The 27,218-nt window shown below is 34.2% G+C and overlaps 1 protein-coding gene across 3 annotated transcripts in view; it reads left to right on the top strand.

The window, feature by feature from the left end:
- LOC148623191 (uncharacterized) overlaps positions 1-27,218 on the top strand; it is a 99,609-nt gene that overhangs the window by 53,130 nt on the left and 19,261 nt on the right. Inside the window, exons 13-15 of one of the 3 annotated variants that reach the window (XM_088573805.1) lie at positions 4,812-4,879; positions 6,567-7,536; positions 20,127-20,843. In XM_088573805.1, the coding sequence (XP_088429931.1) occupies positions 4,812-4,879; positions 6,567-7,536; positions 20,127-20,843 (1,755 nt within the window). Of the gene's footprint in view, positions 1-4,811; positions 4,880-6,566; positions 7,537-17,715; positions 17,817-20,126; positions 20,844-27,218 lie in introns of those variants that run through there. The other 2 variants (XM_088573807.1, XM_088573806.1) reach the window with 2 other exon arrangements.

The raw sequence follows: 27,218 nt of genomic DNA, 5'->3' as shown, positions 1-27,218 counted from the left end.
CTGTGTGTCCGTCGTCGTTGTCATCTGTTGTCATTAGTTTTTTTCAAACATCTTCTTTTCTGAAACTACCTGACCAATTTGAATGAAACTTGGCATGGTTATTTCTTAGGGTAACCCGGTATCCTGCACAAACTCTTTTTGAAACGTCGATAAACATCGCTGCAGTTACTTAAAATAGAACATAGGGTCAAAATAGTCTTTTTGCAAATAACTCAGAAACCGTTGAATTTAGGAAAGAGTAATCAAGGGAACCAAGGTTCTAGCGGTAATAAAAATAATGTAATCCAGGGACAAAGAGGAGAGATGGAAAAATTATGATGGATGGTAAAATTGGTCACCACAAAAGACGGATGTATGCCGAAATTTTCAAAATAATTCGTCTCCCAATGTAGGAGTTACCATGGCTCCTGACACAGATTTCTTGTCGGTCAATGAGTGCCAAGGCTACATCAGTTTTCAAAGACCCCGATGTAGCAAAAACATTGTCTACTATACATGACAAATATGTTGTCGTACCAGCAGACAAAGCCCAAAACAACATTGTTTTTGTCTGCAAAACGTTTTGTATACAATGTTTATTATCAGAGGTAGACGTAGACAATAATAGCAGTGATAAGACCTACACTGCTACCACTCTTTCCAAAGAAGAGATTGTGGAAAACCATAAATCTGTGCTATCCTCTTTTGGTCTCTCTACCAAGGACGATGATTGTGATTAACCGTCTATGTACTGGATTCCTAAACTTCACAAGAATCCATACAAACAACGTTTCATAGCTGGATCTGCAAAATGTACCACCAAACCTCTTTCAAAACTTTTAACTTTTATACTCACAACTTTCAAAGAGGGTCTACAGTCCTACCACAACACTTGTTACTCCCGTAGTGGTATTAATTCAATGTGGATCCTGAAAAATTCAAAAGATCTTTTGGAGACAATCAGTTCAAGACTATTATCTGAATATAATAGCATTAAAACCTATGATTTTTCAACACTGTATACTTCTATTCCCCATACTCAGTTAAAATCCCGACTTAAAAACATTATACATCGTTGTTTTTCCAAAAAAGATGATACACCTAGATACAAATATATAGTTCTTGGTAGAAATTCCTCATACTTTGTAAGAAATAATTTCAAATCATCTTCCAAATATATGACGAAGATGTTTACAAAATGCTGGAATTTTTAATCGACAACATATTTGTCCAGTGTGGTGGACGTGTTTTTCAACAAACGGTCGGCATTCCAATGGGAACAAATTGTGCTCCTTTACTAGCTGACCTATTCCTTCACTCTTATGAGGCTGACTTTATAGCTGATCTGATCAGAAAGAAAGAATATTGTTTGGCTAGATCCTTCAGTCTCAGTTTCCGCTATATAGATGACGTGTTATCTTTAAACAATCCTAATTTCGGGGATTTGATGCATCGCATCTACCCAAAAGAACTTGCGATAAAAGATACTGCAGACACTGTGAAGTCAGCCTCATATCTTGACCTACACTTAGAAATCGATGGTAAAGGAAAACTATTGACCAAACTTTACGACAAACGTGATGACTTTTCATTCAGAATTGTCAACTTTCCTTTCAACTGTGGCAACATCCCTCCGGCTCCTGCGTATGGAGTGTTCATATCACAACTCACACGTTATGCCAACGCTTGCCGAAACTACGCAGACTTTTTGTATGGCGCTAGAACTCTAACAAATAGGCTCCTGGATCAGGGTTATGTTGCTACAAGATTGAAGTCATCACTACAGAAGTTTTATGGTCGTCATCATGAACTCGTGGACCTTTATGGTGTATCCATCAGCACCATGAAAACTGATTTATTCAACGGGTCATAGGTTTCCTTTCCTCGTTTGTCTACCCCGGACGTGACTTTTTATGAGCAACTCGGCGGGTGTTTCTAGTAAAGCAAAGGACGCTTACCCTACCGGTGCACCTGGTCCATGCTCCCAGTTTTTAGTGGAGTCCGAGTTTACTTTTGTTACTTTGTATGTATGATTTTAGTTGCTTTGTGTTCTTTGTTGTGTATGTCTGTTTTCGATGTCTAGTCTTTGTCCCTGGATTACATTCTTTTGATTACCGCTATAACCTTGGTTCCCTTGATTACTCTTTCACGTGTACAACTTTGAAAATCTTCCCTGAAATCATATGACAAAATTTAATAAAAGTTGGTATAGTTGCTTCTTGGGGTATTATGCACTAACTGATTGTTTGAAATTTTTCATCGGTTGGAAACATGGCCGTCGTTACTTAAATTAGAACATAGGGGTCAAAATTCTTTTCTGCTATTTTATCCTCAACTATAGAAGAATAATGAAGATCAAAGCCACTCACAAGATAAACATAATATCCTGAGTTGACTGGCAGTATTGACTATTTTTAAGCGGCCAATTTGCGGCCATTTTCACCAGTTGCTCGGATTCCAGTGATTTTTGTTCAATATGTCGAAGTTTTCCTTTCCTCTTTCGTCTACCCCGGACTTGACTTTTTATGAACAACTCGGCGGATGTTCCTAGAAAAGCAGAGGACGTTTACCCTACCGGTGCACCTGGTCCATGCTCCCAGTTTTTAGTGGAGTCCAAGTTGCTCATTTGCTTTTGTTACTTTGTATGTATGATTTTAGTTACTTTATGTTCTTTGTTGTGTATGTCTGTTTTCGATGTCTTGTCTTTGTCCCTGCATTACATTCTTTTGATTACCGCTATAACCTTGGTTCCCGTTCCCTTGATTTCTCTTTGATACCTCTAGGAAACATAGTTATCCAAGTTGAATAATGATGAGGAAAATTTGTACTGGACGGCCATTTTCTGCTAATTTTTATACTTGCTTTGATTTTAACTATGTTTGGTCTATAAAGTTAACATGGTTTCCTGAGTTGAATGATGATGCAGGAAATGTTGTTTAGCCATGATTTAACTTAATTTTATGTTCTTTTTCAACAAATGTATAGCGGGCTATTTCCCCAGACTTAGTGGGATAATAGGGCATAAGGGGTCCAGCCTAATTTTTTTCCAGAGGTTCTAAAGTACTTTGAAGGCATTTCCAATACTTTACAGTGCCTTAGGTACTCAGTTGAACTTACAGCATTCATCAATATACGTTTTTAGCAATATTTTGTCAAACGTGGTAACAATGCATGGTACCTTTACTTACTTACTTAGTTAATAGGGCATGGTCTGCCAGGTGAGTAATTCAGGCTCTTAGAGAGCCTCTTGTTTTTCGGATGTATTTTATTTATTCTTTTTTTCAATGCAATCGAAAAGTTAAAACATTTAAGAGCCAAAGGATATCCTATGATGAAGCTTATGTTGCACAAAAAAAAAACGCTTTCTTAAAAATAGTATTATGATGGTCATAATGTGGCGCAAATGAGAAGTAGTGTAATCCTTTTTTTTTTTTTTGGTGTTTTTTTTTCTTTTATTTTTTTTTTTTTTTTTTTTTTTTTTTTTTGATTTTTTTTTTAAGCTAACATAACTAGATTGAAAGTGGATATTTACATTTTTTAACTGTAATATTATATATCGATATTCATAATCAAATATAAACGAAAACACAAATACTGCAAATTTTGGTACATGTAAGTATAGTATTTCAGTTATGATCTCCTTCCCAAAAGGACATGTTTGTTCTGTTTTATCTGTGTATACATTTTCATTTACATAATGAAGTAGATAATATATAATACAAAAGTTTGACTTTTGACCAATTTTAACGAAATTGACTTCTCACAAGGAGAAAAATAAACTAAAAAACAATAAAACAAAACATATCTGACAGATAGTAGTAAAAAGTGTGAAGACCGCGTTTTTTTTTTTAAATAAATAGAAGACTTACGTCTTTGCTTACTTTTCTTTTGAAATGAAACTAAAATCTTGGTTAGGAAATCGTTGTATTTACAAATGATTTCTTTAAAAAGGGATTTTTTTTAGAACCATACAAAAAATAACATACGGGTTTAAAAATTATTAAAAAAAACTTTTATCTAGTCACATTGTACTTTCGATTTACAATGGTAAATGTTTCGCGTTTAACAGTTAAATTTCCGATATCTGTTATACTGTTATCACTCGTAAAACTTGATGCCGACCGAAGAAAGATTACTGGATCTTATCTTCCATTGCGTTCTAAACGCATGTACAACTTTAAGATTATTCATTCTTAGTTTTATCATTGAAATATATCCAACAAATGGAAAATGGCCCTTGTTTTAAGATCTTAAACCCCCGGCTATGCCCATTTTGACAAAGACGCTATATGTTTGCGACATCTTTTGTCGTAAAAAATATTTTGTGCGACTACAGTGATACTAGAAGAACTCTGGACACGAAAGGATACCTTTACTTTTTGGGTTCCATAATAAAAAATATATATAGACATCGTCATAGTACATCGACCAAAAGGTGGGGCAGGATTTCACCGCAACTATTATCGCAGCCACTTGATTATTCAAAATCAGATATAAATAGGGATCCATGTTGTAGGATTTCATTTAAAACTTGAAAGTAATTGATGATTTTACCATATTGTCGCTTAGGAGGGGGTAGAATTTAGATAGAAACATAAAAAAAGTTTGTACAAAAAAGTATTTTGGGATGAAGATTTTGTTAGAAGATGCATCAAATTATGTTTAGGGATTTCAGAGAAGTGAAGGATGGAAACTGTAGACGGGAGGACGGATAGCATGACAAGTCTTTACCTCCCGTTTTGAAAGGGACGTAAGAACCATTACAATTTTGTCTATTTCAGATATTTCTATTTACACATTACATCCTTATTATAATCTATTATTTTTTGCAGATGCTGAGAGGTTTGTTGAAAAGATGAGAGGTTCTCAGAAATACACTGCACATCACTGTGACATCGAGGTATTTGAGTATGGTTATATATGCAGTCTGTCAAGCGACTCCTGACTTTACTGATTTTGAGCAATTCCAAATTTTTTTCCTGAATTTTCCAGAGAAACTCCTGATAACTCCTACTTTTGAACCTTTGTACCACAAAAAAATGTTGAAATCTTTATATATTTCATAGTGTTTACTGTTATACAAGTAAAACTGAATGTATATTGTGAAGAATGATATTGTGTATTCATTGGGTTGCTGTTTTACATTCAAATGTGACTTAATATATTCTTTACTAAATATTTTAATCAAAGTGTTCTAACTTCTTTCAAAGTGTTGCTTCTCAAATTGCTACATTTCTAGAAAGCTCTTACTTAGAGTGGTGAAAGGCGGCCATTTTCATGGAATTTTGTATTACATTACTTTTTATGTTAAAAAAATTCTTGATAACCTCCTGATTTTTAAGGAAATTATTTTCTGATTTCCTAATTTTGTTGACCCAAAAAGTGCTTGACAGACTGAAATATATGACGATGTTATTTAATGAGCTCCTTAGTTTTCTGTCCATTTGAAAGATACTGCTGATTATTGCGATGTTCAAAAGCAGCAATCCTTTCCACTTAAAAATTAGTACTTTCATATTCACTAAATAAAGTTTGGGATATATAGGAACCACACTGTCCGTCTGTCTGTTCGTCTGTTCACATGTCTTTTAAGCTCAACTTTTAAATTTCTCGAGAAATTTTGAAGCATTTTAAAGTAAGGTTAGGCATCATATTTATATAGGAATGAAGGAGCGTAACTATGGTCCAATTTTTGCAATGGGAGAAAATTCATCTTAAAGGATTTCATATGTTAAAATCTTGCATGCACAAGTCTTTCTAAACCACTTAAGTGATTTTAATGAAATTGTAGGAAGGATAGACATTGTATTAAAATGTGTAGGAAGGAATATAATCATTGTCTGATGAGATAATTTAGCTGAAGGTTTTCTTGTTAAAACCCCGTAAGCGCAACTCTTCCTCAAAGGATTTTATTGGAATTTTTATGATGCTTAACGCTTACTACTGCAGTAGTGCATACTAAGTTACTATATCGGGGCAAGTCAATGGAGCTAGTTATTGTGACTACCTAAGGTATTTTTCTCAATTACAGTTCATGTAAAGGCATATAGATTATACAGAGAAACATTCAATTTCCTTTTAATTTTCATATTAATTTTTGAGACAGTGTCAGTTTCTCGCATGATTTATTGTTATATCACGTCCACGGTCACGTGTTCTGGCGCTCACTCAAATATTGTTATTATTGCCCCATGTTTATGGTGATTTTTTTTATTATCTTGACTTAATTTGTCTGTCCCGGATAATTTTCTCGCATTATTTACTTTATTTACATCATGATACTTTGTTGAATTAAATGATATCGCCGATTTTTGACGATGAGACTCCTTAGTGACTCCCATCGGGAGCTGCATTATTGTCGTTAGAATATTACCGGATTTAACTGAGTTGCCGCAGGCTGAGCAAGACATGCTCACCTACCGTGGCACCTGATGTCACCCACGGCTTTAAGAGAGGTTGCATTGCTAGTACTTAAATTATTTGTTTTACAATTTGTTTTCCTTATATTCGGATTTTTTATGTTTTGTTTGTTCTATTAGTTACCTTGTGTATATAGATGTAGACGTCTATATTAATATTTTATTCAGGCTGTTGTCAATATACGAGCAAAGCTTACTGACTCAATGTGCAAACTTGCTAGTTCAGAACAGAATTGTCAACGGATTGAACAAGAATCTGGAGTAAAAGTCGTTCAAGATGATTATGGAAAATATGTCATAACTGGTTCTTTATCGGAAATAACTGTCGCACGATTGATTCTTATTGAATTGAAGAAAAATATGTCCACTTCAATTTCAAGTCCAGTTCACTTTGTCCAAGGCAAGGAAACAACTACAAAAAGTTCCGTGGTTGATGCTACTGAGAAAAGCACATTAACAAGTTCATCATCGATAAAAACGCATACCAAAGGAAATATTTCAATGCTTTATCCTGACCTTTCTGACGCCGATAAATGGGAGTGTTCTCAGCAAAATCCTGAAACTAGTAAGGGCTCATTTAAAGGGAAGAATGATTTGTTTAGCGGTGAAGAAAATGATCAGACAACTGATGGAAAGGTCGGTACCCGGAAACGCTATACCCAACAAACATCTGTCGATATAGAAAATCAATCAACGGCGACTTCAGAACAAGAAATGATGTCTCATACACCTGATAATGCTTCGTTGGTAATGAAAACTAATGAGGGAGTAAGTGTTTATGTTTACCAAGGTAACATGTGTTTTCTACAGACCGACTGCATCGTTAATTCATCCAGCGAACAAATGAGCCACACATCTGGACTTTCCAAGGTAATAGCTGACCATGCTGGTGATACGGTACAAATTGAATGTTCTAAATACTTGAAGGAAAATAAGCGACTCACACCCCACAATACATGCGTAACTGGTGCTGGTAACCTGAAGTATAATTTTATTGTCCATGTATGTTCACCGGCATGGGATAAGAAAAAGTCGACAGACGAGTTTTTGGAAGACCTTCAAAGAGTAGTCAAACTGTCGTTAATCGATGCCAATGATAAACATGCTAGGTCTGTTGGAATCCCCGCTATAGGATCAGGTAAACTTTAAATTATGTGTATTCTTAGTCTAATGCACATTATTGTTATACCCCAACTTGCAAAGTGGGAGTAAATAGTGATAGGGGGTGTCCGCCCTTTTTTCCATCCGTCCGTACTTCATACCTTTTGTTACTCCTACTACATCACTGAATGAAATTTAATGAAACTTTCAATCTTTATTACATATTCCCATTGTGTACCTCCTTTTTTCACCGAGGCTTCATTCCTTGCATTGCATATGGTAGAACTTCTCGGTGATGGATTTGGCTTCCTCTTTCGATAGTTTTGGTTATGAGTACTTCTTGTATACAACTAATATTTTGATTTTGATCTACCTATAAATTTGATTTTAATGCTCCTGATGAGAGATTACACCTTGAAACACGTGTACAGCATATCGAAATTTACAATATATAAAAGTGCTATTTTTTTTTTTTTTTTTTATTTTATTTTTTTTTTTTTTTTGTATTCAATTATTTCTTTAAAGCAATTAGGGGTTTCCAATAACAAAACTTGAACTTTATCATTTCTATATACGACCGCAATTTTCGCGGTCGTGTTATGTTATGGTGTTGTTGTACACGTCGTCGCCGTCGGCGGCCTTGTTATTTATTCTTTATTTTCGTTTCCGCGCGATAACTTAAGTTGTCCCGAACCAAATGTCGTGAAATTTCGACATAGTTTCACTTGCTTCACATGCTTAAGGAAGCTTTCTGTATGAAATAGGGTCAATGGCCCCTACCGTTCTGCAAATTCTGTTTTAAGAATAAATAACAGATTCTAAATAGCATTTTGCGTGGACGACCTATGGAGACCAAAGTGGGCCACGCCTTAAAAATAAACTTTTTTTATGATCAAATTATTTCTGGTCTGATTTTGATAATTGTATTTTTTCGATTTCTCCTGAATTTTTCAATTAGGTTTCAGATATCTCTTATCTTTTTTGGTTATAAGGGGGCCACACACGCCCAAAACAATCGTCTCATTTATTATTGTCATATTTTGGTGTTTTTATTGGATTCCTCATGAAAATCCTTACCTACATACAAGAGTTTTAAAGGTATGCTTAGCAAATTTACTCATCCTTTACTGTTTTTGAGATATGAGGTACAAAGTGATCCATGAATGCACCCTGAAGTAGAACTTTGTACTTAAATTGAATTCCAAAATATTGTGCAATATTGCATCCAGAAGAATTGTTGTGTCCATAATGAACTGTAAGTCACTATGTTAAGTGTGTCAAAAGCTAATATTGTGTCCACACTTCCCCCAAGTGAACCGAGTTCAACTGATAGCGGTCGTATCATGTTGCAATCCACGAGGGTTTTTTTTATTGAATATTGGAACATGGGGTACCCATCTCCTATCCATTATTACCGGTTCTCCTACACTGCTGAATGGAATTCGATGAAACTTTTACAGAATCTTTGCTAAGCATTGAATATGTGGACCTTTTATGTAAGGGTTGGATCTAACTTCTCTAAGCTCTCTGAAGTTTCACATCAGCAAACGTGGACTTTATTATTCTCTGACGTGGAGTACCCGTACCTCTTTCTACTCAACTGAATGGAATTTAATGAAGCTTTCATGGGGCTTTTGTTGCATACTACAACTGTACACCCTCATTTAAGTTTTTGATCCAAATCAAGGTGCATGTTATTAAACGGGGGAGTAGGAGATATCCATTTCTATTTCTGTGTCTCTTGGGATGGCTAAACTTTTTTTCATGTTTTGTTATCATTCGCATGACATTTTTTTTTTTTTTTTTTTTTTTTTTGTATATCATTAGTGTTTGCCATGGGTTTACCAGTTTTTGCTGAATAATAAATGTGTTGATAAAAATTGAACTTGATTACTACGGTCATTCAAAGTCACCTGAAATTGATTTGTTATCAAAACTCTACCCATTCAATCAGGTTTATGTTCTGATTTTTCTGTCATATTTTTTTCAAATGCACTGTTAACCAAACTAAATACAAAATATAGCTTTTGTTGTACCGGTGTATCAAGTTATATTTTACTCTCTTTGAAATTTTGAGTATTACAGCATTATTAAGCAACACTGGCCATTTCGTATAACTTAGTTTTGCATTTTAGCCACGCACCTAATTACGTAGATATTCCAATACACTAAAGCCAGTCTCAGAGGGTACATTCGCTATTTCAAAGCTTTACTTATTCGGCAATCTCAGTGTCAAACCAAACCCCTTTATTGAAAATTAGTACAGTACACCGAAAACAGCATCGTAGATTTGTAATGATTTGATTTTACCAACCACCGAAGGAAGGTACCTTAAAATTAAGAGTTTGTGGCCCCCACCGACTTAGTTAAAGAGGCCAAAAATGGTGAAAATATGTGTTTTATCGAAACCCATGAAGAAAGTTTGATTGTTTTTGTTTTTTTTGGGGGGGTGGGGGAGTATTAAAATAAATTTTAAACTGTGTTCCTTATTTGATTTTCATACATAAATGGATCAGCAGGTTCTATGCCTTTTTAGACCATTTTCGAGTTATAACGGGTCAAAGGGGCCAGACCACAAACAAATCATGTCACCGTATGTGTTATTTTACATTATGTATTATTATATCATACACCATATCCATCATGACGTATCACCGACTTCTTATACTGTCGTATACATATCACTAACATTGCACGCTTGGCGCGATATGAATTATGCACACAAAGGCATAGCTCTACTGGGCATTCTATATTTCATTAATTACAAGATAGCCTAGCTTAGCTGAAGCTATAATGCCGAAGCAATTTATTCTCACGATTTTTCAGCTGTCAACGATAAACCTAAAGTTAGTTTTAACTTAGGGAATCAAACTCTTAGTAGCAACCCACTTTCTTATCAAAGACCGCGCCTACCGTTATTTTTTCGGGTGATGCTATTAAAGAGTGAAACATCTTTTGATGTAAAATGCTTACTCAGAGAACAATCACACCCCGAGTTGTTGATCGTATTGGAAATGCGTTGAAGGGTCAAGCCCGTAATACTCTGCTTACACATCCTGTGGCTGCCACGCCTACTTAAATCCTTAGTAAGAGGTAAGAGCATTTGAACTTGAGCTTGAACTTTCTGGTACTTCTAGAACAGAAACTAATTTCTCATCAGCCTGTTTCAGCTGTTTTAGATATGAATGATCTTTTAAAAACAATTGAGGGTCTTAAAGGAGACATGACACATTTTTTTCAATTTTTGGTTTATTTTGATTTATGACACCTAATATATATCACAAAAATGCCCATTGTGTTCACTGGTGTCTTCTAGCTATTCCAACATTTTGAAATTACATATTCTACCTATTCCAACATGCAGAGAACAATAGATGTTGTTATAGCCTAATATGTTGTTACAATAATTAGTAATTAATTAGTTTTACAGGTAAAATTTACCTGAGAATTAAATATGAAAAATTCCTCTTTATAAATTTTCCTACAAAATAAATTTTGAGTGAAAATGAATTAAATTCTAATAATATAAGAAAATGAGGAATATGTTTTATTAAAATAAAAATAAAAATTATATTAAACTTTTTAAAACCATTTTAACTTTCTACCATTTAACATGCCAATAATTGACAATGCCAAGCTGGTTTTGGTTGATGAAGCCAAGCTTATTACTTTTTAATTTATTTTAATGATTTATGAATAGTATTCACTTTTATCTTGATGCCAAATGTCAGTTCAAAGCTGAACATCCCAAGCTTTAAAATGAGCTTAAATAGTGAGGGTCAGCCAGTCTGTAGTCATTCATAGTAAAACATGGCAAATGCACATTTAGACATTAGATTTACCACCAACAGACTAGGCAATCAGAACCTGATCCACAATGGCTTTAAATTCCAAGTTAAAACTAGACGTGGAGAGAGATGTTACTGACAGTGTTCCACCCGCAACTGTCCTGCAACTATAAATACTAAGAATGACTTACCAACCAAAGTAATGGCAAACCACAACCACCAACCTGACACAATGCAACTTAGAGTAGATGACATCTTACGAAAGATGAAAAGACGTTGCAAAGAGGAACTTACACCCATTCCTAGCATATACCAAGAGGAACCCGTCAAACTACGCAACCATGAGTGGAATGATGACACACATAATCTCATTTTACACATACCAACTTTCCAGTCCTGTAAAGGCAGCCTATACAACGAGAGACACAAACTACTACCCGCACTACCAAACCCAGCAGCTGATATTAATATTGAGGCTGAATGGGCTGAAACAACTGTTTGACAACAATTTCTTCTAGCAGATGACAACACACATGGCCGCATGTTGATATTTAGTACACCAACCAACCTTACTCACTTAGCTGCAGCTACTACTATTTATGCTGATGGTACATTTTACTCATGCCCTACCTACTTTTACCAGTTATATACTCTTCACGCTATGGTTGATGGAACTATGTTTCCACTGGTGTACAGTTTACTACCCGGTAAAGAACAACCAATGTATATTCGACTACTCAGTATACTCAAAGATCTATGTAACACCAACAACACTCCTCTTCACCCGACAACCATGTTTGTAGACTACGAAACAGCAGTACACAATGCCGCCTACGCAGTATTCCCTGGCATCAACATCAAAGGTTGTTTCTTCCACTACACCCAGTGTATATGGAGAAATGCACAGAAACATGGCCTTAAAACTGCATACAAAGATGATGAGTATGTCCACCAACTAGTTCGTAGAGCAGCTGTACTACCACTACTACCACCAAAATACAGAGAGATAGACAACAGACTCGCCAACCTGAAAACCAGACTTCAAAACCAGGAACTCACACCAGTCCAGTATGCTGATGTCGCAAATTTACTATGTTTTATTTGTGTTTCAACAGTATATTTGTGCTTTTTGTCTTGAATTAACTTTTGCAATATTGCAGTATGATTTTAGTAATTTGTTTATATTTGTGCTTCTTTCTGATCAAAGAATTTTGTTAGTGCTAAATAATTTAGTTGTTCAATATGTTGTTTATATATAATCAATGTACAAAATAAAAAAAATGAATTTATTTAGTTTTAATTTCTTTTTCTCATGTTCAAATCATTTATTCCATGAAGATACCAGGAGGCATGATTCAGACAAAGTCATCACAAATATAACAGAATACAACAATACAATATCAGACAAAATCAGTTTTTATAGCACAGTTTCCAATAAACATTAAAAAAATCAAAAGTAACTGTACTGAAGTAAGCAAAGGATACATTTACAAAACATATTAATTCCAACATTCTTACAAAAAATCTCCTTTTTACCTGTAATTAACATCACCAATTAAATAATGTTTTTACAAGCTAATCCGATTGTTTGTCCAATGTTTACACAATAATTCCACCTATTCCAACATGAAATTTTTGTTTTTTTAACTTAAATTTCAAAATGTTGGAATAGGTGGAATGAACCGTGTTCACTTACGCCGTTAAATTGAAGATAAATTGATTCAAAATCGACGTTGACCCACGCCATACGGATTTTAATTAGTCATGTGGTCACATGACCGTGCTACGTCATTGGTTTTTTAATTCATAAATCGAATGATTGAAATGCACTTTTTACATGATTTCGACAACTGAGAGTGAAAATATTGAAAGTTGTGGTTTGCCGGCCAATATATCATTGAAACCACTTCGATAAGAAAATGGTAAACAATGACAGAAATATTCAACTATTACATGGATGAAGACTACAGTCCACAGAGAAACGACACTACTTCTATTCGAAGATTCACATGGAAATATTTCATTATGTTCTGTTATGTTCGATTGAACATAAAGTAAATTAAATTCTAAGATTTAAACTCTTCAATGAAAATATTGTTTCTCCCCTTTTTACGGAACGTTACTCCTGATAAGTGTACCAGTATCCCGCAAGTACAGCTATTATATGATAATACGAACATGTCTATTTTTTATTGGTTTTTGGTAATTTTATTTGAGAACCCATAAAAGGGTTTCGTGCTGAAGCTTCCTCGTGTTCTAAATCTCTTTTGCTAAAATTAAATACTTTAACAGACCGAAAAAAATATTGTTCGTACCTGAAAAAGCTCCCTTAAACTCACTTACGGTCACCTATTACAAATTGTGTATTGTGTCAAATTCACCATGTAAATTGTTTTATTTCAAAATTCTTAAGACAAAAGAAATGCAAATATCTTTTAATTATTGAAGTCATACACCTGCGTCGACACCTGTGTCACGAGGCGCAGAACCATGTAAAGATAAAAGAAGCCGCCCATGGTAAGTGCGCGTTACTTCCGGTTTTCATTTATGCATATGAATTAGGTCGTCGTGATAACACAAATAAATCACTCTAACTTTATTTAGCGCTAACCTGACGAGAAAACGTTTGTAACGCTCGTATCTAAAGTTTAATCAAAGTGATGAAGCACTGAGTCAAGGAAGACCTCATAAATATTCATCTAACCAAATTGCAAGCTAAATAAACCGATCAGAAACCTAGTCAACCAACTGTTTAAATGCATATTAATACTACTTGTTTATTAATGTATTTATGGATCTTTTCTTTTATTGTTTTTGGCATTTCTTTCTGTGTACGTTCATGTCCTCAAATTTCTAGACACATTACATCCAAACCAGCATTTCTTCAAAAAATATGAACTCCACTGTGAATCACTGACTGACAATATTAGATGGATTTTCAAAGTAAGAATAAATCCACACTTTGGAATTTCGGGTTGGAGATGCATGAAGAAGAAATGAATCCTGTGGACTAGGGGAGCTAGGTTAACCAAGGATCTTATCTAAAGGGAGAAATGAGCAAAAAACTTGTCCTTGTTTTTGCTCTCTTTGGCAGTGATTTGTAATAGATTAAATGAACAGATATGTCAATATTGTTAGTTTTCAAACAGAATTTACTAAAGCTTGTCCTTGTCATTGTTGTCTAGATTAGGCCCTGAGTTGAAAATGTCTAAACTATACACTTTTTTACAATAAATAATTACCTTTCTATAGGAATTTTTCAATTCAAACAAGGATACAAACTCTTGTTATCAAAACTACTATGCAGTTTAAAGATCTTTAAACTAAAAAACTTTGTACCTCATATTTTTTTTTTAGCAAACTAAGATTCCAATCAAGATGTAAAGTCAAGAATAAAGAGATGTAGTGAATACAGGAAATATTATGTCATTCTTTATAACAAATGCACTTTGAATATAAATCCATCTTTTCTACTTTCCAAAACAAAAAAGGTTACTAGTGAACCCATATCCCATGAGTACCACTTTTTATGATGAATCATTATTGTGCTTAAGCAGAGTGTTTTATACCTGTCTGCCTTCAATAATGTATGTGCATTTCTTTCATTTTTTTTATGCATGATTGTTTCACCAATATGTATAGCATTAAAATACAAGTAATTCTTATGTTTTGCCAACAAATAAGTGCTACGAAATCAGACTTCATATTTGTAGTTTTTATTAAGAGATGTTGACATGTACCAGCACTTGAGAATCGTATACTTTGTTGGATGCCTAAATAGTGTCCCAGCACAAAAATAGTCCATTTTGCTTTTGCTTTCTTCTCGCTACAAAATGTAGATCTAGTGAAACTTTAAAAGGGGTTACCACTGAAAAGAAATCAAGGAAAAAATTATAACAGTGCCTTTGATAATTGCATTATGTTACAATATGTAAATGCATGAAAATATACATGTATTTTAACCACATCATATGGAGTACAGAAACCTCCTCTTGATGAGAAATATTCTTTCAAAATCAGGCAAAAATAGAGGCTGGGTGGTTATCATTGTCCCAGGTTTTTACTGATTGATACAATAAATATATAAACTATATTTTAGTGTTCTGAAATGTTATTCTTAAAATATCTCTATCAGCTGTATTAATTAAGAAAAAAATAAATACTTCTTTCTCTAAAATAATTCAATTTTATCTTAAATAAAACATAACAAACTGTACAAAAATGTAGTACAGTGTACTTCATGAGCACATCTTTGTTTCAATAACTGTCAATAACAGATAACATTAGTTATAGTAGAATAGGTTACTTTTCACTAACAGGTCGTCATTGTTAAAACAACATCCCCTCATAACCAGGAATAACATTAAAGTGGTTTGAAGTGGTCAGTTTAAAACAATAAATTAAAGTCATTTCATGTACTAATTTTGCTAAGACATACGACAACTGTTCTACACTAGCAATGTATACAGTAGACCTACATATATCACCAGTTCTGAAAATTTTAAATCATTGTGTACATTGGAAGTATATGAACAAACTTATGTATACCTTCACTTATCCAATACATTGAACACGAATGAATGTCCCTGGAAATCAGCTCTTTGGAAATGTCTACTTTTGGGTGCCTTGATAGCCATCACATTTTCAATGCACTTTCATGGACATAGAATTTCTTGACTGTGTCTTTCGTGTGTCATGATAATCCTGTATCTAACTTTAATATCTTTATTCTAAATGTATATCTTTACAATGCACTAAAAAGAACCGTATTGATAATCAATTATGACTTACATGTATATGGATATAATACACATGTACATTCCATACTGAATATTACATGCCAAAATCTGTATCACATGCGATATCAACACAAGACTCAAATGTCAACCTACTTTGGGCTATTGGTGATATAGGTCGAAGGTTGATACCCGCATCAGATACAGATTTTCGCATGTCATGTTCATTAAATCATATATTTTAATTATACTGCAAGTGTGTTTTGTGTAGGGAGTGATATAAGGTATGCAATACAGGTCTAGGGTGTGATATAGGGTATGCAATGTAGGTTCTAGAGATGTGATATAGGGTATACAATGTAGGTTCTAGAGATGTGCTATTGGTATGCCATATATATGTAGGTCTAGGGGAGTGATATGCAGTATATGATGTGCATATGTATGACTAAGGGTGCGATATAATCCAGCGGTGTAATATAGGGTATGTGATATACATGTAGGTCTAAGGGTGTGATATACATTTGTACAGTATGCCATATAGGTCTAGGTGTGTAATATACATTTGCACAGTATGCAATATAGGTCTAGGGTAACACAAATTAGTCTAGGCTTGTGATTTAGGGTATGAGATATGAATCTAGGGGTGTGATATAGGATATGCAATATAGGTCTAGGCCTAGGGGTGCGATATAGGGTATTTAAATCACAGGTCAGCCACAATGATAATGATTGAAAATTTGAGAATGGGTTAATTTCTAATACAATCACAATGAAATCAAATCATTTTTAACGTATTTGAGAAAATTTTCAGCAGGAATGTCATAAGCGGGGACTCTTAATGCTCTGAAAGTTTGTTTGACTACATGAAAATACCCAACTTTTACTAGATATCCCTCATTTTGATAGATCAAGATCAACTACTGAATGTGATAAATATGCCACATGGCCTCATTTTGTCCCAATCTAATTCAGATTAGATTTTAATTGCTCCCCCTTTGTTTTTTGTCACATGACTTCATGTGACATAGAAAAAAGGGGAAGCAATTGAGATCACCCGAAAAAAATAACGGTAGGCGCTGTCTTTGACAAGAAAGTGGGTTGCTACTTAGAGTTTGATTCCCTAAGTTAAAACTAACTTTAAGTTTATCAATAACAGCTGAAATATCGTGATAATATTTTCTCACAGGAGGTACAGGGGGTTTGGGTTTAATTCCGGTGTCACTATCTACAGCTTTTAGTGTACTAGTGTTAATACCAAATACCTCTTTTTTTTACTGTTGATTTACTCTTAATCAACATATCAACTCATCAGCAATGAGAACTTTATATTATTCTATGATGTGATAAGAGTTGTACCATCCTTTCTATGTCAGGTTCGGAGATTTTACTCCCGGACTCGGCGCCGATTGTCGGCGTATGTGGTGATCTATCATCAGACGTGATCAACACAAGACAAACATAAAATGATAGACAAGACAAGTGATGAAATGAATTATAATGATAACTCACCGACCAAAAAAATGAAACAAAGTGCTCAGTGTATGAAGTTAACAGACGCCTATATTGCAAAAACTAACCGCTATTGAAATTCAAGCTAAAACATTAAACAAAATTATACCAAAATGTTCAACATATTTGTAAAAAAATACAAACAACACAATTTTCTAAATCAAATGTGCTGTTTTCTTATAGTCAAAACAAAATGTTCTCTATATGGAATTCAACTGTTGGACCTCAGTGTTATATTGACATCATCACACGTGAGTAATTCAGTGTAATGCGTAGTGAAGTCACGGTCAGTGCTGAAAACCAATACACATTTATCCAACGAAGTTCTACGTACATATGTAAGTCAATCAACTAGAATGAGAACGCCTTTATAATACGAATCAATGACGTGTTTCCTCCATAATGACGTTGTAGATTTAAATCACCAATTAACTGCACATCAAATATGGCGGCCTTATTTTGAAATATTGAATTTCAATAACCAGTATACGCTAACATAAAATATAATATAATTTCACATTCACGCAGCGCTGTATAAAAATACGAACTTTTTATATTATACTGGCAACTCCGGCGAACGGGCGACGAAAAATTGTAATGTTGGGCTCGGTGGCATGGGTGGCAAAATATTAATCTCGCTGGCGCCTCCAATTTTGTCACAGGGCGTATGGACAGACTACCTCCATTGCTAGGACAGGTTTCACCAACCATTAAGAGCCAAAATCTTTATAAACTGTAAAAATATTTATTAGCAATCGGTGCATATTTATTGATCTTTCGTAAAACATTCAATAACTCAATTATACACGACTCGAAAACACAATAAAATCACCCTGTAGCTGACAAACTTGCTAAACGCTTTCGCAATTCATGAAAATAAAATCACATCAGAAAAGATTTCTATCGCAAATTTCAACAAATATCAGAATAATAGCTTAATTATAGACAAACGGTAAAATGTAGTATCGCAAAATAAAACGATTATCTAATTCTAAACAAAAAGCTAAATTATATATGAAACTTAAAGCAAACTTTATAAAAAAAAACAATGCAAATTCACTGTACTTGAAAATATATTGCTTCGACATTATAGCGTCGGCTAAGCTTTGCTATACGGCAGTTAATAATATATAGAATGCCCAGTCGAGATATGCCTTTGTGTGCATAATTCATTTCGCGCCAATTTTGCAATGTTAGTAAGTGATATGCATACCTCAATATAAGAAGTCGAAGTCGGTGATACGTCATCATAGGTATGATGTGTGATATGATAAAACTTTGGTCCGATTTCAAAATTGTATTTTTTATTGGATTCCTTACGTAAATCAGATTTCAAGTATCTCTTATGGTTTTCTAGTTATAAGGGGTCAAAGGGACCACACCCTAAAAATTGTATATTTTTATTTTTGGTCTGATTTTGTAATTTTTTTTTTTTCAAATTGTGTGCAATATAGTGTCCAAACCAGTTCTTGTGTCCGTAATGAATTGTACGTCCCTATGCTTAAGTTTGTCAAAAAACTAATATTGTGTCCACACTTGTCCTAACTGTTCAGGGTTCGACCACTGCGGTCGTATCATGCTGCGCTTTTGCAAAAAAAAAAAAAAAAACATTGGTGCGAATTTGACGATTTTCTTTCATTAGATTCCCCATGAAAATCCCTGCCTGAATTTTTCAATCAGATTTCAGACATCTCTTACAGTTTTCAAATCAAAAGAGAACCACGCCCCAAAAATTGACTTTTTTATCATTTGTGTAATTTTGAATTGTAATTATTTTTTTCTGGATTCCATATGAAATTCCCAGCCTAATTCCAAGAGCTGTAAGAAATATGCTTACCACATTAACCCTATCATTTACAGCTTTTGAGATAACGAGGTACAATGATCTATGAATGAACCCTGAAGCAGACTTTTATACTTACATTGAATTTCAAAATATTGTGCAATATTGTGTCCAAATTAGTTGTTGTGTCCATAATGATTTGTAAATCCCTTTGTTTAGTATGTCAAAAAATGATATTGTGTCCACATTTGCCTCAAGTGAACAGAGTTCAACTAGATGCCGCCGTATCATGCTGAGCTCGTCGATGCTTTTTATTAAAGGTCTATAATCACAGTCATCAGAAATCTATGATGCGTCACAATTCAAATATTACTCCAAATTAAGAGAATGTCCTGCTTCGATATAGTTTTCGTAGTTGTAACGATTGTTTATGGTTTGATATTTCGGTCCTATCAACCTGCGTCCTGTGTGGTATTTTTTATATGTTAACAACAATATTTCTTTATCTAGGTAAAACCTTTTCCTTTCAGCCAAATATAAGTTCATTTAAATAAATACCAAGGTCAAGTTCCATTGTAACAAACATAAGTAACAATGTGAATTTGCTTTGCTAAATTGATATATAATCAATTTAAAATTCTAACTTACTTCATCTTAAAATATACAAATGTTTAATGTAGCAATGCAGGCTTTGCTGAAGTGATTATTAATTTCGAAAAATATTGGAGTTAACAGTAGAGATGATTATTTGATAAATCATTTGTTTCATACATATTATCACTTCCTGATTAATTTGTTTTTACCTCTTTAGGGGGTCGTGGTGGTCCAACACAGCTTTGTTTCCCAAAGTATGTAGACGGCATTATAGCATTTTCGAAAGAATACGGTAAAAAGAGTTCTGTTAAGGAAGTCCACTTTGTAGACCGGGATTTTGAAGTTGTCCGAGATATTCAAACATCATTTCTTCTGGCTGTTCCCGAACCAGACGAAGGCATTGTTAAAAAAATAAGCAAAATACCGGCGAAAATTCTTGAAAAATTTGATTCCTATGCAAAGAAGCATGACAAAGAAATTAAAACGGTGGACATTCCTGTAGGCAAAGGTTTGTCAGTTGTTATGTGTGATGGAACACTATTCAAGTCTTACCGACATAGCCACTTGAAGGATTTAAGTTCGAACTTGACAACAACAGCAGTTGCAATTCCCGATAATATAAAACTGGAGAGTAAAAGTCGCGTAGCAGCGCTTGCCCTGCAGAAAGGTGGAAAAAATTTTCGTCAACATTATGATACATTGAGTTCGCAGAAAAAATGCATTGGCAAAGTTAAATGTATATCTGGGGACACCATGCTTAATTTTGATTATGCATGTTATGTATTCATGCCGAATTTGAATGATGAATGCAAAAGACAAGCCTCGACACAGCAGAAGTCTTTTTTTAAAAAAATTGAGGAATGCTATCGGTCTTTGTTTGAAGCAGCTCATGCGAAGGGAATTAATCATCTATGCATGCCTGTTCTTACTGAAGGTAGGATTTTTCTTTGAATGTCCCTCTTTTGCATATACACCCACACTTGTGAGGAAGGGGCTACACTAAACAAATGACAAATCGTGAATTCCCCCCTCCAATTCAACCGATAATTACTTTTTCGCCTTTTTCAGCTCTCATATGTTGGTTTTCATTGTGACAATCAATAGGTTTGTAAGATGAAACAATTCAAACAAAGGCTTTCTCGCGATATGATGCGACATAAACATTTTTATGGTTTTAATCTATAATGCTGTTTTTCGGGGTCTTATAGGGGAATTTACGCTATTTTATTTTTTCTGTTTATCTTGACTTCACATTCACTTTTCTGTTGGGGAACTCGCTTACGCAAGTGTTACTTTGTGAGGGACAGGGACTCGGCGGTAGGGACCTTATGAAACCAAATTCACTTTTAAGTTACATCTTTTACTCTTGTCACCAGCTGAGTCATATATACAATAATAGTGATTAATAAAAGTTATAATAATAATTATTATACATAAATCATGCAATTTATCAATTAAACATAAATAAACATTTATAAGGACACTAACTTTGAGCAGCATTTTATTCGTTTAAATATTTATTTCAAAACATAAGTTACTGGGTGAAATACAACTTAGTCTTGGTTCAAATTTCGTTATTTAAAGAAGTACCCTTTTCTTAAAAATGAATGCTTCAACAAAATAAATTATATTAAAGTCATCTGAAATAAATACGCACCTTAAACAAACCAACTTCACTTTAAGTTACATCTTTTACTCTTGTCACCAGCTAAGTGACAAGAGTACTTTTTGTTCAACTTAAATACATGTAGTGAACTGGTATGGTGCCTTAAGTCAAAGTGTACATTATCCGAAACATCGAATATCTATATCAAAAATTTCCAAGAAGTATTTTATTTCCTAAAAAATTTTTAAGTCGACAAAACTAATACTTTTTACCCTTAAGAATGATGTAACATTGTTTTGATTCGGCAATACTTATTCTATATACCCTGAGATTATCTTTAAAATATTTCCGATGAGTATTCTGATCTTAATTATCACTTGAATGCTTATCACTTTTGACAATAAACAACAAGTATCTTATTAATATATAAAACTGACATTTATCATTGAAAGAAATCAAATCTAAAATATTGCCGAATATATTAATTAAGAATAAAACATTATTTTCTTAATTCTGAAGTTATTACATTCTTTTGATTATTACTATAACCTTGGTTCCCTTCTTACCTTTGATAAGCATATAAAAAAAAACAGTACTTGCACATGTGAGAGAAAAGTTCCACTAGTTTTGCAATGGAAGAATGTGTATCCATTAAAAAATGTACGGACGTTAAGATTATCATAGACAATGATTCTGTAGAGTTTATTTGAATAAGGCGTTCTCAAGATATGGTGTTACATGTGAAAAGCTACCCTTTCAGCGCATGAACATTCAATGACCCCAGAAATAAAATTTGAAATTTCTCCCAAGTATACAGATCTTCAAACAATTTGAATTAACACCTGTATTAAATTAGAAGTTTTTTTCAAGATATTTTGCGACATTTGAAATCTTGACTGTCACTTAAAAAAATCCCATACCTCTAAAACCGAAAAAAATAATAATTTGTGTTTGATACTGTAGCACAGATTTAATAGTTTTAAAGAAAGTGTGCCATGTTGCAAGGTGTTATTTAGAGTCGTGGTTGTTGTTCGCTCCCTGTTTACGGGAGTTTTAGTTTTTGAAAACATTTCTAAGTTATCAATTTTTCAGATTAAAATGTAAATAAAATAGAACAGGGACAAAGACCAGACAAAATGAAATAATAAAAATAACACGTAAATAGAAACAAAAGTAAGGGAGCAAAGTCATTATTGAGACTTACAGAATTTTACAGTAAAAAATCGCATATGCTTTAAAATATTGCAGCATATACTACTATTTTCTTTAAGCGTATGAGTATTCTATGCATATTCACAGCAAATGTAATGGATACATAATATTAGTCGATGTAAGCAGATCGAGTAAGTGAAATCATTATTGCAGCGGTTGTAAAGAAGTTTATGTGTTTGACTAACTGTAAGCAGTTGCAATTTGGTTGAAAATGACCTGAAGATGACTTTCATTACTGATCATTTGCGCAATTCAACGACGAAGACATGTTTCTTCTAATACGATCCAACTTTGGTCACAGGTGTCCAAGACGTGAAACCCATCAGAAAATCACTTCTTGATCTAATCCGCAAACGTGAAACATCTTTACAAGACAGCGAACTTATTGAGAGAACAAGTACAAGTGGAACAGTTCTTGTCGATAGTCTGGCTGCTGATATCTACACAATATATTACTATCTTGAGAGTAATAGTAACATATCCGAGCTTAGGTAGTTCATATCAAAGAGTTGAGGAGGGACGATGACAGTTTTGCGATAAATGAGATTTGCACAAAATTGACTAATAAATACAATATTAAAAAATCAGAGAATTCGGTGATCTTAAGTACCTTACTTGAGCTAAAGAATCAACAAACAAACAAACGATACAGTTGATGTCTTGACTAAGAAACTAGACAATTAAATTCAGTCCTTAAAGAACAAGTTGAAAACAACAACAAAAAAGACGAAATGGCAAATCAAGGCCCAACTAGAGGGAACCCGGGCACAGAACACAAAACTGCATGCAGAGCTAAAGCTGCGATCTCAAAAGGTAAAACATTTTCAGGAAAGTACTAAAGAACATGAATATCAGCAAAGCCTAACAAAAATAGCAGGTAATTTTGACGGAAAGTGTACCGAAATAACGAAAAACAGAAAAAGACAGTTTTTTGACGTTGTAAAAGTAGATGGTGCGCCAAAACAATAATGATGGTATCGAACAAATTACTAAAGCTGACAATGAAACTACAGTTCTCATAGATGAAGACCCTCGTTCATATGCATCACATAACATTGGTAAAACTAGACCATTATCACACAAACGCTTGACACACACCCAGTCGATGAATCTAGGAATAAGTATTCGGAATTTCAACAACGGAATAGGTTAACAGAAACCCTAATCTTATTCCGCTAACAGACAGTGACGACATTCCGGAACGTACTGACAGATTGGCATTAGACGATGATATCTTCAAAGGTATTGTCAGAAGACGAACAAAAAAATAGTATTGTTCAATGTAAAAGGTGATAAGCCATACGAACTTGTCAGTACAGTAGTAAAAACTTTTGCAGAAAAGAAAGGTATTAAGGTGTCGTTTAATAAGCTCATGGGAAAACGAGAAAATAATGGACCTTTTACTTACACAATGCGTAGAAAGAAATGAAACATTTGGCCTATTTGCAAGAATTTGTGCCTTAAAATAAAACTAATCAAGAACAGTTATGAAGACCGTGACATTAAAGGTTACAGTTGTTATTCTCTCTTATTAATTACATTGTTGAATGTACTATGTTGGAACATGAGATATCATGTATGCCACGACATACCTGCAATCTGTTTTAAAAATATACTGCTATTGTTTTTTTTTATTGAACCGTGGTTAAATGAGAAGAATATATTCTTTTTAATAATATTGCTGATGACTACAATACCATTTACAGTATTAGCAAAAATACTAATGAAACATGTAAGGGTTCATGTGGTACAGCAATACTGATAAGAAAACATGGTTTAGAGGTCGAGATATCTGAATTTAGATAATGATAGAATGTGTGGTGCTATTTTGTATTCAGAATATTTAAAGGATATTTGGTGTTGTATGTACTTTGCTACCATCCACTAACTATTCAAAAGATAAATATTTGAAATATTTAGATGTATTATCTAGTTATTATGATGTTCTAAATGAAGATTATATCACAATCATAGGTAGTGATTTTAAGGTTCCGCTAAAGGAAAATGTCAGATGTTAATTTCTTTGTTATTACCAAATAAAAAAGACTTGAAACTTGGCCAGAAAGTTAATTTTGTCACTATCTTTATATGAACAATGTTGTGTTGATGTGCCACTAATCACAAATAGTGTAAATATGAAAAAAATGTAGTTATTTTGAGAATTTAAAAAAAAGTACGGTCATTACTGTACACCTTCAAACGACACCAAATGGTTCCCAGTAACTCATCACACCTTTATCTAGTGCAAGTTACCCCTTGCATGAAACGAATTACTGTATTCCACGAGCTTCATGGTTACTTTCACTTTGAATTCAGCTTGACGGAAGCCGCCTTTTTGTTTTTAAATCTTAGTGGGCAGTGTAAAAACAATCTTAAATCTCGGGTGAAACTGAACCGATCTAGTCATTGCGAACAAAATTTTACCTAAAAGATATTTTTGCATAACTGTAACTAAAATGTATTTATGATGATAGTCCTTTTCATCAGAAACTGGCCCCGTGCGGGTCCGGGTGTCAAAAGAATAGGCCCGTGGCAGCGCCAAGTTTGTCGTAAAAGGCGACTAAATAGTGCTCAGAACCCTGGCAGGGGCTAGGACGCTCTTCCCACAGAGCAACTAGGTTGCGTGCCCCAGGTGGTGGAACGGGGTAACCCTGGCATGTTACATGATGGGGTCGTCAGGTCATAATACGGAAAACCTTACCTCAAACCATTGTGGTGCAACGTGTTGGGAAAGATGCCACGTTCCTCGCACGTTAAAGAACCCTGCTGTGGTATTCTCCCGCAGTAGGAACCATAGGGCTCCTCCACAGGAGGCTAAATTGCCCGATCCTACCCACTTCTCTCTTTTTGCAGTGGCAATAAAAATTTTTCGACCCCATTATCCTTGTGTCCCGTCCCATTTTTGCCATTTCATCATCATTTGATGTTCATTTTATCTTCTATTCCATGTTCATCGCCTGAATATAGCTGAAATATTGCTGCTCGGGCGTTATACCCCAACAATCAATCAATCAATCAATCATCAGAAACTGCTGTTAGCATCCTGCACAACTAAATCTGTCCAAATTGAAATTAGATTGATGTATCCCTCCACCCTGAAAGATGTTATTAACTATTTTTAATTTTACATTGAAGTTAAGTCCGGGGTAGACAAACGAGGAAAGAAAATCTATGACTCGTTGAATAAATCAGTTTTCATGGTGCTGATGGATACACCATAACGATCCACGAGTTCATGATGACGACCATAAAACTTCTTTAGTGATGACTTCAATCTTGTAACAACATAACGCTGTTCCAGAAGCCTATTTGTTAGAGTTCTAGCGCGATACAAAAAGTCTGTGTAGTTTCGGCAAGCTCAGCTCTGTCATAACGTATGAGTTGTGATATGAACACTCCATACACAGGAGCCGAAGGGATGTTGCCACAGATGAAAGGAAAGTTGACAATTCTGAATGAAAAGTCATCACGTTTGTCGTAAAGTTTGGTCAATAGTTTTCCTTTACCATCGGTTTCTAAGTGTAGGTCAATATATGAGGCTGACTTCACTGTCTGTAGTATCCTTTATCTCAAGTTCTTTTGGGTAGATGCGATGTGTCAAATCCCCGAAATTAGGATTGTTTAAAGATAATACGTCATCTATATAGCGGAAACTGAGATTGAAGGATCTAGACAAACGATATTCTTTCTGATCAGATCAGCTATAAAGTCAACCTCATAAGAGTGAAGGAATAGGTCAGCTAGTAAAGAAGCACAATTTGTTCCCATTGGAATGCCGACCGTTTGTAGAAAAACACGTCCACCACACTGGACAAATATGTTGTCGATTAAAAATTCCAACATTTTGTAAACATCTTCCTCGGTATATTTGGAAGATGATTTGGAATTATTTCTTACAAAGTATGAGGAATCTCTACCAAGAACTATATATTTGTAGCTAGGTGTACCATCTTTTTCTGGAAAAACAACGATGTATTATGTTTTTAAGTCGGGATTTTAACTGAGTATGGGGAATAGAAGTATACAGTTTTGAAAAATCATAGGTTTTAATGCTATTTTATTCAGATAATAGTCTTGAACTGATTGTCTCCAAAAGATCTTTTGAACTTTTCAGGATCCACATTAAATTAATACCACTACGGGAGTAACAAGTGTTGTGGTAGGACTGTAGACCCTCTTTGACATTTGTGAGTATAGAAGTTAAAAGTTTTGAAAGAGGTTTGGTGGTACATTTTGCAGATCCAGCTATGAAACGTTGTTTGTATGGATTCTTGTGAAGTTTAGGAATCTAGTACATAGACGGTAAATCACAATCATCGTCCTTGGTAGAGAGACCAAAAGAGGATAGCACAGATTTATGGTTTTCCACAATCTCTTCTTTGGAGAGAGTGGTAGCAGTGTAGGTCTTATCACTGCTATTATTTTCTACGTCTACCTCTGATAATAAACATTGGATATAAAACGTTTTGCAGACAAAAACAATGTTGTTTT

This window comes from Perna viridis, chromosome 3 (genome assembly GCF_037379345.1).
Source record: "Perna viridis isolate PV_CMFRI_1.1 ecotype Kerala chromosome 3, ASM3737934v1, whole genome shotgun sequence".
Lineage (NCBI taxonomy): Eukaryota > Metazoa > Mollusca > Bivalvia > Mytilida > Mytilidae > Perna > Perna viridis.
Note: the sequence above shows the minus strand (reverse complement) of the source record. Positions and strands in the feature narration are given on the sequence as shown.